General features: G+C 49.9%; 1 protein-coding gene across 2 annotated transcripts in view; it reads left to right on the forward strand.

Moving 5' to 3' along the window:
• LOC126572519 (metallo-beta-lactamase domain-containing protein 1) overlaps nucleotides 1–15,000 on the forward strand; it is a 57,908-nt gene that overhangs the window by 39,919 nt on the left and 2,989 nt on the right. For both annotated transcript variants that reach the window (XM_050231895.1, XM_050231893.1), the window contains one exon: nucleotides 13,094–15,000. This exon is cut by the window's right edge and continues 2,989 nt beyond it. In XM_050231895.1, coding sequence (XP_050087852.1) covers nucleotides 13,094–13,440 — 347 coding nt within the window. In that variant the 3' untranslated portion in view covers nucleotides 13,441–15,000. The remainder of the gene's footprint in view (nucleotides 1–13,093) is intronic.

The following is a 15,000-nucleotide window of genomic DNA, read 5'->3' on the forward strand; positions in this document are numbered from 1 at the left end:
CGAGCTCCCGTTCTCGACCCGAGCGCCCCTTTTGTGGCCGCCAACTTCTTTCCATTACAGCAGAGCGCGCGGACGCTCGGATGAGCAGAGGTTGTAAGATTTGGAAGCCCTCACGTGGCGCCATCGCCTCCATCCATTTGGTCGGATCTGGAGCCAGCAAGATTCGTCAAGATATGCACTTGAGCATCCCTCCTCCCCCCACCGGGCTTTGTGCTTTTGATGCTCTCTCTCTCTCTCTCGTTCTCTCAGTTTCGGATCACAATCCACGGACCGGTTGGCCAGCCGGTTTCGGTTGCCATTTTAATTCCATCTTGTCATGTCTGCACGTCCATCGTCCTCTGGCAGCTATTCGGAGGAGATCCAGGAATGCTGATGCAAGGGCTATGCTGGCGATGCTGGTGGTGGTCGTGATGTTTGTTCTGGGAGTCTGGCATGATGGTAGCCAAAGGGATACGATCCCACACATAGAGAGCATCTACATTAGATGGTTATGTGGCGTGTTGTGGAAGGGTGGTACCACCTCCCCCCCCCCCCCCCCCCAAACACAAGAACATATGAACAAAGCAGTTGTCGGAGGAATATGTGCTTATGTGTATGTGTGAGTGAAACTGCTTTGAAGACAGTTCGTTCAAAATTTTGCTTTCTGGTTGGCCTAGTTACCATATCATCACCGTCATCACCGTCTTCATCATTGTCAGTATCATCATCATGATCATCAAGCGTATTTTGCGTAGCTTCTTTTGCTTCAGCATCGCAGCGCATCGCATCGCATCGCGTTCGCATTCTGATTGTGCTGCGAGGCGAAATGATGATTCCTCCGCAATTGTCGGTCCGCTTCCGGGTTCTACCGGACCTTGCGTGCCCTTGCTCTTCTCTGAAAGTAACTATGAACCACGTGGAACCACGGAAGTAGTAGAAGGCACTAGTTTTGCTCGTTTCGCTCGCTCACTCGCTCGCTCATTTCTGTCCCAAGATCGTTTGCCGCTTATCCAACCATCGGGAATAAGTTTCGCCATCCCCGCCCGCCCGGCATTTTCTTTGCTCACTTCGGGCGCTTTTTGTTGTTCGGATCGAACTGGAATACGGGAAGAAGGGGAAAAGTGTGCGGAAGAGTGCGGGCAAACGATTTCCATCCCTGCGTCGAGCGATGGAAGTCAAAGTTCGTCGACAGCCCAAAAGAAGGAAACGTAAGTTACAAACCGTTACCTCGTACAAGAGGGTAAAAAAAAGAGGGACAAACCCAGGAGGGCGGTTGGTAGTGAAGATGGCAAAGACGGAAACGGAAAAGAAAAGCTGACGACGAGCGAGCGTGCCATGCATCTGCTCATCGGGATCAGTCGTCGTCGTCGTCTGCGTCGTCCGGGGGATCGGATACGGTTTTGTCGACAAACCGGCGAAGAAGGTGGCAGCATGGTAACATAAGCCGAAGAAAAAGGCCACCCTTCGGCCCTTAACCGGCGGCTGGTTTTTTCTTCCTTCTTTCGCCCCTTTTTTTTGCCGATTGCGAACAAGCGAAGGTGAGAGAGCAGATAGCGGGAGTGAAAGATGAAAAATGGCCAAACGTGGGCTGGAATAAAAGGGGGGGGGGGGGGGGGGGGGGGGAAGCGGAAAATGCAAAAATGCCTCCTGATTTTTCCGACTGCCGCCCGCGCCCAAAAAAATGCTCTCTAAAAACTACTGTGTGTCTGCGGGCTTTCAGTTCTGCATGACACGTGGAGGCAAAGTTGGCCACCGCTGGTGCCGGGCTTGGGTTCGAAGACCACGTGGGGCGACCTTCCTTTGAGGTTTCGCTCCCGTTCGTCGTTCACCGGGACTTCTTCGTTTTCTCGTTTCTGCCCGAAAAGAGCCTTTTGTTGATTGGGGGGAAGGGGTTTGGTTGGGGAGTCGTGTTTTGGGCTTCGACTTCCCGGGATCGGAGGATGGAAACTTTTCCTGATTGCGGCGCGTTGTGCAGCGCGCGGGGCTGCTTTACGCCACTCGTGGTTTACGAGCGCTTAGCTCAAGGATCAATTTTGTGCTCATAATTTCTTCAATTATACCCACGCTCGGCCCGTTTTCCGCCCACAAGATAGAGATGCTGAGCCACTGTTTTCTTTGCTGAGTGTTTTTGGCCTCTTTCGCTGTTTTCGATGGTCCCCGGCTCAGATATCGTTGGGTTGATGCCTTCTTGGCAGAAGTTTCCCGGTATGCCGGATGCTAAGATTTGAGGGATTTCGTGCGCCTCAGAACTAAGGCGGAGAAGTTTTGCGTTTTGGATGCGTTAATTGTGTGCCTAAATGCACAAACACTCTGCCACACACATAACCTAACGCTAGGGGGTGGGTGGGCTACACAGGGGTGCGGATCCCGTATATGTGCTTGTAATTAAGTTTGATATACGACACCGGACGGTGGCGGAACTAATGGGTCCCAGCTCTTGGTGCTCTTCCGGATCATCCCCTTTTTCGGCTGTCGATGGTGGCTTTTGGATGGGCGAGCTTGAACCAGTGGCGGGGTAAACAGATAACATAACATCGCGCAAGACTTTGAGCATAAATCTCGGTCAGCAAAAGCACGTAAGATGACCGAGAAGGAGCGAACCAGACAGAGGAGGATAAGAGAGCCATGGGGAGCCTAAGTGGAACGGGAATTCCCTTGACAGAGGTGGATGCTTGGTGGTGGTGGTGGTAAGCTTTGTCATGGAAAAATAGTTTTCCCGGCCTATGCTTAGGCTGTTGCGCCGCCTCACACCGGATTGTATGTGTGCCACCATCGGTGAGTTGAGCGTTTATTTATGGTCCCGGGCCGAGGGTTTCGTATTTGCCTTTCCATTATCGAATATTTATTTCATTATCCGGCTCGCGCTCGTTCAATTATGTGGCCATAAGTGTTTGCTCATAAAGTCTTGTGCGATACGATTACTTCCCCGGATGGACCATTAAAGCGCTCGCTCACTTCCAATCGAGCGAGTGACTTTAATGCGATTTCGAAATTTCGATCTAGATTGCTTTGCGTGCAGATAATCGAATAGTGCCGTTGGCCCTTTTGAATTAGAAGCAAATAGCATTAGAAATCATGCGCGCAACCGGACCGGAAACTAATTCAACTATTCATCACACCTCGCGAGCCTCATTTCAGTCGAAAATGATGAAAGAGAGAGATAGAGAGACGCCACCCGTAGAGGGGGGCACGGGTGCTTTCGCAGCGAAATCTAATTTACGTTCGCTAGCGAAGCGAAACATTTTGCAAACGGACTCCAGCAACCCGGGAACGCCCATCCGCCTCGCCAGCTGATAATAGTGATAGATTAATAGTGCTGCAATTTCGCATTACATAACGCTCTCTCTATGCTGCGGGTGCATCGCCATCACGGGATCATCGCCATCATCATGCAGTGCAAGCGATCTAGCGCATCTCCACTCGTAAATGATTTTGCATAATTCATGTTAAATCATTAACCTAACCGGAGGAGCTTGTGGGGCTGCTGCTTTGTGGTGCGGTGGTTTGTGGTGGATGGTTTACTGCAGTGGCAGTGATGATTTTCGGTTGTAAAGTCGAGCAGGGCCATTCGAGTTTTTGGAGCGAATCAATTTTAGAAAACGAAGTATGACGTTCCGGGAGTGTTTTAGAACTTTTTTGCTGTTACTTGGCTGTTGCGGTAAAACGATCAATTAAGTTGAATTGGTTTAGAGCAGGTGTTGTATCATGCGATGGGATACGTTCATTTTAGTAAAACAAAATCATTTTATAAAGAGATATTTATTTAAAAGTTTTTGTGGTGATACTACGTAGCTTGAACTACAATTAAAGTTTTTCAATGTTTTTTATTTATAATTAATTTTGAATAGTTATCCGTGAAATCAAGTAACCTACGATAAAATAATAAACTACATTATTCTAGTTCCCCTCATATGTGTACGTTTATCATATTTTGTCTCAAAGCTAGTTGTTTTCTATAAAATAGGTAGAATATTATACTACAAACTAAAACTATCTGGAGGATTGATGTATAAAAATATTAGATCAGTTGAATTCTAACGATTTCTATATCATTTTAATCTAAACACGATTCGACGCTCATTATTCATTTCAACATTTCTCTTCGAATTAGACTTCTAGCAAGTTGCACATCTATCATCCAATGCAACTTCCTCCGGTTGCTCTGTTTTGCCCATTGCCAGTTGTCCGTTTGCTATGTTTTGTATGAAACAGCAGGCGATCGAAGTGATTTAATTAACTGCCACGTTCAATCGTAGTAGCCAAGTGTCAGCATTCTTCCCAAACCGCTCCAGCTTCGAAGCGATACCAACAAACCGTAAACCGCAAACAGAAGAAACAAAACAGACCGACTCCTGGGAAGGCCTGCTTCATGCAAAAAGAAACACAAAAGATGGATGGACGTTGGCTTTTGCCAAACAATTTAAAGTTTTGTTTCACAGCTTCACAACCGAGAGACTCCTCCGCACCTTTAGCGGATGAGGCCCACAATTGGGGTGATTATGTGCGGTAGATAAATTAATGCGACAACAAGTCGAACACAACCCCGGAGCACTGGTCGAAGGGACCCGGAATCCGTTCGATATGCTCACGTGTGTATGTTTGTGTGGACGCTGGCAAACGCTGGAAAACGTTGGACCACGCCAAACCAAGTGTTCTATAAATATTCAAAGTCCCCGCGTTCGTCCGTCCGACGTGCCCGTTGTGCAGCCCTGTTATCTTTACGGCCATTTGCAGCGAGTGCTCGAGATGTTCGAGAGTCCACCGGACGGCGACCACCATAGCCATCCGGGCTGGGACCGGACTCCGATGTTTGTTTGAACGTCTTCGCCATTGTTGACGACGATGAAGTCACAGCGAAAAGCTCGGTGCTGCTCTCGATGCTCTCGGTGCTCGTGGTCGGTCCACTGAAGGGGATGTGGCGGTAAAACGGATATCATCTTCCACCCCCGGGTTGGACCTTCATTTCAGAGTGGCAGCTGAGCTGAAAGAGGGAAAGCAGAGAGGGACAGAAGGCATGAACCGCGCGCGCGAAGTGCACCAGCAACTCCTTTGGAAATGTGCCACTCGATTTAGAGCGGAAGCTGTCTTCCGAGCAGGTCTCTCCCTGTCGCTCCTTGCTTCAGATTTCACTTCTCACTTCCGTTCGTTTTCGTATTTCACAAGCAATTACCTATTGCGAACTTCTTTATTGCCGCCCGTGTTGCTGTTGTTGTTCATGTGCTCGAGCGACTCGCGGTTGTTGTACAGCGGGGGCGGGGAGACGGAAGTCCATGTTTCGTCCTCCACATTCCCCTTCCCGCCCTCCTGCCCAAAGAGGAAGGTTATCTCTGAAGGCAAACGTGCGGGCAGTGGACCCCTGGTTTCCGTGCTTAAAACCTCAACTCGAGCTGACCTCGCCGGTGAGCCGCTTTTATGCTTTTGCCACGCCTCACCACACACCGGCCGGTCGAGACCGGTGTGCGCGGTAGTTGTTCGATACAGTCGTGAAGAGATTTAATTTACGTCAGCGAGCTTCCGTTTGCTGCGCTCCGACTGCTCCGACGGTTGCTCCGAGTGCGGATGCTGCAGTCACCGAACATAAATCAATATTCAGTCGACCTGCGCGCGCGCTGACACCCCCCCCCCCCCACCCCACCGTGACCCCTTCAAACACACCGACGGAACCGCAGACGCGGGGCACTCTTTAGCCGTCAGCCGGAATTGAAATGAATCGATCCGCTCCTCGGCCTTCCGGTGGCCATATTTTTTTTTTGCCATTTCCTACCACTCTCCGATAAGCTCAATCCGGGGCGGGCAGGGGAGACTGCTTTGAAACGTGTTTCGTGACCGTGTGCTATTCTCTCTCTTTCTCTCTCTCTCTGTGTATTTGCCAGTGGCAGTGAGTGATTGTCCCTCTTGCCTCGTTTTCCTCGCTTTCCTCTTTTTTTTTGAAATTTTGTCGCCCAACTTGTGGCCGTTTCGATTCGAATCGATCGACCGACCGGTGAGGTGGAGATGAAGTGGAAACTATAAATTGAAACATTGTGTGCTGGATGCATTTTATTTTCGGGGCATATCACCATCCGGTCCGGATCGAAATGAAAGACAGAGAAAAAGAGAGGGCGCGTTCGTTTAGCTTCATTTTCATTTCCAATCAGCCGGACCATAATCAATGGTCATCCTCGGGGAGGGGAGCAGCGCGATGCTAAATGCCGGATGATGTACGGATGTGGAAGAGGAAATCAAGTCCTTCTGCCTCACCGGATCGAACACAAAATGGTGAAACTATTGACATTAGTGTCAGAAAGAGAGGGAGAGAGCGAGCGAACGAGTGTGCATTTCGTTTAAAAAAAGAAGGAAAAACCCCTTCTAATGACTTCATTTATGTATCGACAGTGTGCTCGAGTGAGCTTGCATTCGATATGTGCTACCTTCGAGGGCTTCGAAAAGGGAAAAACGGGAGCCCGGTGGGCCCGGGTGTTGAGCGGAAAGCTTCCGGACAACATAGTAAGAACGCTCTTTACACATTGCTAGCTGGCTTCCGGCTTTACATAGTTTCTCTCGCTCGCTGTTTTATCCTCCCGTTTTTATGCCCTTAAGCGAAGCCAACTAGCCAGCCAGTCAGCCAGCCAGCCAGCACACCCTCGCTATAGCAAAGATGTTCTGTTCCACTTTTCTTATTGGAATTTTGTGCGATTTATTGTAGCGGAAAGTTTCCGCTGCGCTCCTTCGGTGAGTGCTTCGAGAGTAAGGCGCGAGGTTAAAGGCGGAAACGAAGCTTTGTTCTGGGTGCAAACTTGTTTGACAATCTTTTTTTTCTCCTCCCATTTAACTACTGAACTAGTTTTCAGTTTCTTCGTCGTCGTCGTCGTCTGCGTCTTCGTCGCTACTTTTTATGTGGCTCTCAAGAATCGATACAAAGCATGGTGGACACAAAGGGTCGGTAGCCTTTTCGCGGTGTGGCCGCGTGCACCGTGATTGCGTCACTTGCGTACAGTGTAGGGAAGTTTCGGATCAAGGGGGGGGGGGGGGGGTGGATATTCCGCCCGAAGAAAATTCGATCGCCCTCAAGTTTCGCATCCAAATAATGATGCAAGTTCGCTGCTCAGCCGCCGGTCCGGTGGCCGACTCTCGGTCTCGGTCTCTCGGTCACATCAATTTTTCATGATCAAAGTGAGAGTAATGAAAAAATATGATTTTCCACTTCACGGCCACAGGAAGGCCTGGCAGTGGCGAGTGTCCTGTGTGGTCCTACCGCCACGGTGTGGCCACCACGGCCGGCACGGTGTGAAAGGCACAATTTATGGAATATCACACGGGATAATATTTTCATCCGGCTAATAATTAATCATTTCAGCCAACCAGCACTCCTCCCCGGGCCCCGGAGGGCACACGGTCCGTTCTTTGTGCTTCCCACTGTCCCGATGGTGGCCACCGGCAGTTCACCCCTTTTTTTTTGGAGGGGTGGTTCGAGTGGAATCCGAAATCAGGCATTCCTTTTTGCCTTTGCCTTTTCCTTCTCCGGGGGTGGAGTGATGGTGAGCATTTTTGGAGATTGGAATTGAACCATCGGGAACCGGAAAAGTCGGATCCGTTTTGCACCTTTTTTTGTTGGGGGAGAGAGGGATTGCAGGAAATGTCGAGGAAAGGAGCGAAAACCAGGGGAGAGAGGAAGTCTAACGACGATTTATGTCATCCATCGATTACATAAAATCTTTTTCAATTCTTTCGATCACACCCACTGCACCGGGATGATGATGGTTTCATTTCCACCCCCGGAGAGCATGAGAGAGACCGAAAGAGAGAGATACAGAGAGAGGGAGACCGAGAGAGAGAGAGAGAGGCTAGGTGACAAAATACTGGCGCTTTGAATTCAATTTTTCCGCACGAGTAAACAGCGTTGCGGCACTGTTGAAGTTACGGGGTAATGTGCTTTCCCTCCACTCCCCACTCTGGAGTGGTTCTCGGGGTGAAATGTTCCGAGAAAACACTTCGCACACAATTTGGGGAGCAGTAGCTGCATGGTGGCGGTGTACGAGAGTTTGATCATTATTTAAGCGTTTCCAGGCATACATTTCACCCCAAAAAAAACACCCCACCACCCCGCGCATGGTGGTATGTCAGCTTGGAACGCATCCAAGGCACTGTGGGGTTGGTAGGTGTTTGAGTGGCCAAGCCGCCAGACCGAAAAAAAGTGGCATCGAAAATGCTAAATGTGATGCTTAGCGCGCACACACTGCCGGTGTTATAAATCATGCCCACGAGCGCAGAACCGAGTGGCGGGCGGAACGTGAAAGATGAGCCAAACCGATCGATGGAGGCGCATGGTGGATGGAGGCGCCACAGTTTCCACGTCGCGCAAACCGTAATTGAAGATTGAACGGCTTTACAAGGGCGATTGATTTCGGAAGGGAAGCGTTTTTCCATGGAGCCACTAGCACTGACGAGGGGTCGCTGCAACACGTTCCCGTCATATAAATGCCAAATCGGTGCCACTTCGCTGTTTGGCAGGATTTGTTCGTTCGTACAAATTATTGATCGTGTTCCGATGGATTTCCGATGGTGCGTGTTTGCATTTCATTTTATGAGGTTTTCCCTTTTCGGCTCGACTGTAACTCTGTTCTGTATCTATAACAAAAAAGAAATAGAAAGTTCCCTAACAAGTACACTTGCAAAGGGGATCATTTTGAATTTTTGATTCCTTGATTCACCATGATGGGATGGGCTCAGGCTCAGGCTGTTGCTGCGGTCCATCAACCCTTATCAATTAGTTGTTTCTGACGCAGGTGCCTTTCGGTTTTTATCATTATAAATTGCTCCATTTTCCCCGGGCCCCGGGTATCTTCATCGAACAATTGGGGGGTGTGGAAGGGAGAAGCGATCCTTTTTTACAACCCAATGGATACCGGGGGTGCCGGGTTTTTACTGCGGAGCGGAATTTATTCCCGGTGCAAAATATTAACTACCACACCGTGGTCGAAGCCACTCCACCGGTCTGATGCCGGTACGGTACCGCGATACCGTTAATTTACACCCTGGCACACCTGAGTCACGCCTTTCCTTCTACGAAGGCTCGAAGTGCAGTGCTCGTCCGTCCTTCGGTCCTTAGTACCACCCGGGCACATGTTTCGGGGCCTCCAGATGCTTAGGCCTCCACATCTCTGGGCATCTGATTTTCCGCTAGCAGCACCACCACCACGGTCGGTGGTCGGTGTGGTGGTTTCGATAAATTTTCCACACCACGAATTATGGGATGGGTTTTCGAAAGTTTTTCTTTTCCTTTCTTTCTTTCGTGCTCGTGCTCGTGCTGGAAAAGTATCGGAAAAACGTTTTAGAAACCGAGGGTGCCGACGGTCATCCCCCCCGTGCTGAGTCCAAGGCCAAGTACCACGAAAGAAAGTGGAATTACTACGAGCTGGTCGGGGCGTCTCGGTTACTTTGCTCTGTTGTTGTTGAGGTGGAAAATTTGGCAAAAGCGAAAAGAGATTTTCCAAACACAACCAACACGAGAACGAGATACGTTAGCAGGGAGCCGGGAGCGTTTACGTGTGCGCGCTTGTGTTTGTATCTCTTTCTTCTTGTAATGGACCTTTAGATAAGGGGGAAAAACACAGTAATCAAGATTGTGTGCCACGCCACAATACACCACCGCACAGCACCTCGCCAACACAGTGGAATCTCGCATTGCTTTCGAGTTTCAGGTGAAAATTACCCAAAAAAACACGCATCATTTCACGCATCAGTGGGTTGAGAAGGTGGTGCCGCTATGACAAAGGGTTGCTATCGAGAGAAGCAAGAAGAAGAAGAAGAGAAAACGGGGAAAGAGAGCTGGTACGCAACATAAACACATGTTTGCAGCAGTAGCAGCATATATTTATCGTCGACACCATCATCAGCTAGCAACCAACTGACAGCGCGATATCTTGCGATCGACCACCGTTCGTCGAAGGCGCGTGGACCAAGGACAAAAAGTGGGGGGGGGGGGGCACATGGCGCCGGGTGTGCTGGTACCCCCCCGCCCCCCAGGAGAGACACAACTTTTAGCTCGCGGTGAAATATTAATGCAATCGTTGTTTGGACGCTTTTAGAGAAACATTAATATTTCACCTTTCGACCGGTCGCCCGGGGGAGGGATGCCCCCTTCCCACCCTCTTTTGCCACCCAAAAGCGCGTGTACTCAACGTCGGCCCGACACGGTATCGTATCGCATGACTCGAGTTTCGGTGGCGCTAGATTGAAGCTTACCATTTACAATTTAATATCACATCGCTACACACTTCAAAGCCTTTCCGACGAGTGCGCGCTGTGAAGGGTGGTGGCCATGGGGTGGGATTACTGGTTGGAAAAGTGAGACTTTTCCATCGCGGCGCAAACATCAGATAGTCAGCGATCCAGCCAGCGAAGCGTTAGAAGCCACCAACAGCAGCGCACCATCATCATGGTTGTCGAGGCTCGGTGATCTGTAAATTGAACTCCCCCGGGGTGCGCGCCGTTAAAGAGGGGGGGGGGGGGGGGGCTATCCGGTTGATTACTGGTTTGCACCTGACCTCAGCGGAAGAGAGGGTATTGAAATGACAAACCTTTAAAACTAATTACGCTTCTCCGCAATCTGCAATCCGCACTGAATCGAGCTGGGAGCGATTTTAGTCGTTTGATGCAGTCGTTTGATATCGGCATATTGATTACAAATTCCAGACCTTCCACCCCTCCCTCCTCCCCCCCGTAGCTGAAGAGGAGAATGTCCTCGATATGATGAATCTGAAATTTCATTCCCTATCAACGATCAAATCACAACGACGACGACGACGACGACGACGACGACCACGATGATGCAGCAAGGGATGGAAGGACGTCGTCTGTGCGACGACGAATCAAATCAAATCAAATCAAACCATCCTTTGCCTTTGGGACCGGCATTCGAGCGCCGAGCCAACGCAAGGGGCTTTCGAAGCCTGACTGACTGCCGACGGCGAGACACGTCCGTCACATACATGATGGAGCGCCCAGCTCCAGTGCCGTTGCCCCAACACAACTCTGTAGAGACTCATCGTCGTCGCTCGCTCTCTCGCTCTCTCTCTCTCTCTGTGGTGTTTAAGGTTGAATTAAATTATTCCCTTCGCTGGCATTCCAGGGAATATCCACCTTGGTGGCCCTCACCTACCGGTCCAGTACAAGTTCCACCTGGCTGCCTCTCTCCCAGGGGAACCGAAATTAATTTCGCCTTCGCCACAGGGCATTGCATTGCGCCCCTGATGTACCTGATGCTGACCATACCGGGGCCATTATGGTGCTGCCACCGATATTGTCTCGTGGAAATGGGCGAGCGAGCGCGCGGTGATGAAAGGTGTTAATTTGATTCGTGATTGCCTGTGAAGTGGATGTCGATTCAACATTTATGTCACACTTTGGGCCGCGCTCAAATTCAATCATTTCGGATCCCGTTCGTGGTGGTGCTTGCTGGTGTGAAAAGAATGCAAGCCCGGGAAAAATGCAACCGGTTTCCGGTCACACCGGTTCGATCGATTGGAACTACTAATTACGAGGCTAACGAGGTTTTATCGAGGGTCATCGGTTAATGAGAGTTTCGATGAACACCAGTACCGCGCTGGCGTTTGAACCGGAGATTGTTGCGTCCCCGAAATGGCGCACTGAACGCTCAATTTCTGCTCAAAAGCGCCCTTTGATACAGGCGGTGTCAATAAGCTTTTCTCGCAAGCAGCGCCGATCGGAGCAATTTGTTGCAGCAAAGCGTCTTTTGCGCCTTGGAAGAGAGAGGTAGATTCAGTTCGATGGCATCATCGGTGATGGGAAGGAGCTGATGAACATTGTACCACCACCCACCCACGTGGTTCGTGCAAATGCAAATGTGCACTGCAGGAACTCTTAGCAGAGGATCCAAAGGCCACCAAAGTCGAGACCACCACGAAAGCACCCTGCAGTACGAATGGTTTTCGAACCGAAAATGAACCTTCACGCTGGCTTTGCTGGCTGGCGCGCTGTGTGCGTCAACGCCATTGTTCAGTTCGGTACGGGAGTTGTGGTTGGACCCAAGGACCTTGGGTATCTGCCGTCGATCTGGCGAGACGGCGGCGCGATGATGGTAATCGGAATAGACTCATTCTCTGCGCCACTTTATGCCATCACCGTCCGTTTGCACTGCAGCAGCAGACACACCGGGGAGTGTGTGTTTGGGTGTGAGGGTGAACGATCGGAATCGATTTTGGTGAAACTGAATATCATGGCGTGATAGTGATTCCTCCGGACCGCCGCCCCCCGCCTGCTGTGTCGCAAGCTAGACGCGGCGAGAGGCATAATGGTGGCGAAGTTAAACGATTTCCTAGCATCTTTTTGTCGAATGCGAGAGTTACGCAATCCGGTTTTGCAAATGTATCACTTTGCTGCATTATTGCATTTCCACGAAGACGAGACTCAAAATGGCGCAGAGACGATTCCCGGAGAATGCCATTTTGTAGCGGTTCGTCTCTCTTGACAACTGTCGCGCTGCATCCAGGTGGGCAAATCGTGGTGGCATTGATCCGTTCGGTGGAAATGAAATTCATTTAAAAATCAATTTCGTTGGCTTTTATGAAACGCTTACGTAGGAGGCTGCGATCAAAGTAGTGGTTGCCTCACGGTTTGACAGCGACCTGTCAACAGAATGTGTCAGGGACACTCGTCAGTATCGAGCTGAGCTGCGGTGAGAGAGCGTAATTTGCATCACTAGAAAGCTAGGAATCGAGGAATATTGAACGAAGTGAGCCTCGCCATCAATAATAGCACAAAGGGCCCATGGTCCGAGCTTTCACGGCATCATCTAGCCAGTCACTCGTTCGAACCCGTCCCAAAAGTAATTGCATTCCCGCTGGGAAGCATTAAATTAACATTCCCGTTTACACGCCACGGGAACAGGTCGTCGGTTACAATCGAACATGTTGCGCTCCACCATGTCGGGCGCGGTCAGGGTATATCACCTTGCCCGTACATTCATTACCATGTTTGGCCGTCGTTCAAAAACCAATTTTCAGCCAGCTGGCCCAGGCCCCAGGCTGGTCCCAGGCTTTTTTTTCCATCCATCCAACGAACGAACGAACGCAGAGGATTTTCAACGTCTTTCTTCTTCTTCTTCCGCTTACAGCACCGTTCCGGTTGACGGATGACATCGAAATTCAGGCCACACCGGGCCACACAATGTCCTGCGTGACGGTACTGGTCGCTGGCACCACGGAACAGGGCCGTACCGCGATAGTGGGCGATTTGTTCGAGCGCCGTGAGGACATCGACGACGAGCGGCTGTGGATCGAGGCAGGAAGTGAAGATCCGCGAGCTCAACGTCAGCATCGGGCCCGCATTGCCGAGCTAGCCGACTGGATTATCCCGGGACACGGTGCGGCGTTCCGCGTGGATGCATCGATACGCCAATCGCTACGAGGTCAGGCCGACGGACAGGCCACCGGCGGTGCACCGGTGACACCGGGATCGTAACCCCTTTTCGTGCGGTATCCGGTCCGGCGACCAGCGACCGTAAGTTCATCTGCTGCCATGTTCGAAGGAAGGCTTGCTTGACAACCGCGACCAACCGGTCGCAACAATGCAGCATCGATGCGTCCGCGTAGTCGCTGGTGGTCGCTAGGGTGATGATGCACCTTCTCCCTCTCTCTTTCTCTTATGTGTTGACGGTTTTCAAAACTGGTTGAGAGGTTTCAAGCTTTTGCGAATTTTCGTCCCCGTTGCTTTTTATTCCTTCCCTTTTTTTTTTAATCGATGAAGAGTTGGGATGAGATATTGATTTCTCGAGGGGAGAAGAAGAAGAAGCGAAACAAAACCAGAAACCGGTTAAAATACGCAACATAATACAATAAGTGAACCATTAATATGATTATTGTGTGTCACGTTTCATAAAAAAACCAGTAACCGCCCCCTTTGTGTAAAAGTGTTTCGCGTTGTTCTATTGTTCGTTGGTTCGTAGCGTTAGTCATACGTTTAGACCGGTGCTCGATGCGCAGCAGCGGCATCAAATGATTAATCTCACTTACCGATGTGTTGTGTTCTTTAAGCAAAGCAAAAGAAAAAGGCAAATGCAAAAGCGCGTAAGGTTGTTATAGTAGATCGCGTTTTCCGCTTATTGATTGTTAGTGCAGAATATTGTTGTTTCGCTTGAATGGATGGTTCATTCTGTCTGCCTGTGTGTCCTGTGTCCTATGCACGGGGTGTAGTAGGTAGGATTTTGGGACGTGGGGCGAAAAATGACGTTGGACAAAAAGCCTTTTTACCGCCGCTTATTTCCGCGCATCCTTTTTGCTGGGACCGTTGGGCGGATCGGATCGGATTGCGGACCACTTCGTTCGATCTTCCGTCCGTTCCGGGAGTGCTGGCTGGATCTCTACAGGATGGCCGACCGGTGAGCGGTGAGCATCGCCGCGAGCTGGGAAAACCCAAAAACTGCAACAAAAACAAAAACAAAAAAAACCATGGAAATCATAAATCGCGCACGATTCCCCTCCCGCGGGAACGTGCGTAGATGTTGAAGATGGTAAGCTTTATGGAAACGTAACTAAGTAAATGCTTTATCGTAACAGGAACCGTTATGGAGAAGTTAGGAGGAGGCAAGGAAGCAAAAAAAAAACGACCCAAACCAACCCTAGGCATTCAATATGCATCCGAAGGCAGAAGAAGAAAGCGCTGAAGTGCAGCAGAAGCAGCAGAACTACTCTAGAGATTACATACACAAAATACATAATTACACGAAATATGAATATTGCAGTTTATTGATCATACATGTAAACGTTAGTGGACATTAGAGTTTCAAATGTTTCTTAAATACAAGCGAGAGCGCAAGAAGAAGAAGAAGAAGCTGCAGATGAAGTAGAACAGGGACAGGGATGAAAAACAACACATGAAACACATTACAACAAAAGCACACAAACTGCTAGGCACACATCAAGGCGCTAAATCAGGCTAGATTGTAGCCAGATGAAGGTAAACAAGCAACCCATAGCCTAACTCCACTCACTGACATACGACACACCCGTGTACACGTGCATT

Source organism: Anopheles aquasalis, chromosome 2 (genome assembly GCF_943734665.1).
Source record: "Anopheles aquasalis chromosome 2, idAnoAquaMG_Q_19, whole genome shotgun sequence".
In the NCBI taxonomy this organism is placed as follows: domain Eukaryota; kingdom Metazoa; phylum Arthropoda; class Insecta; order Diptera; family Culicidae; genus Anopheles; species Anopheles aquasalis.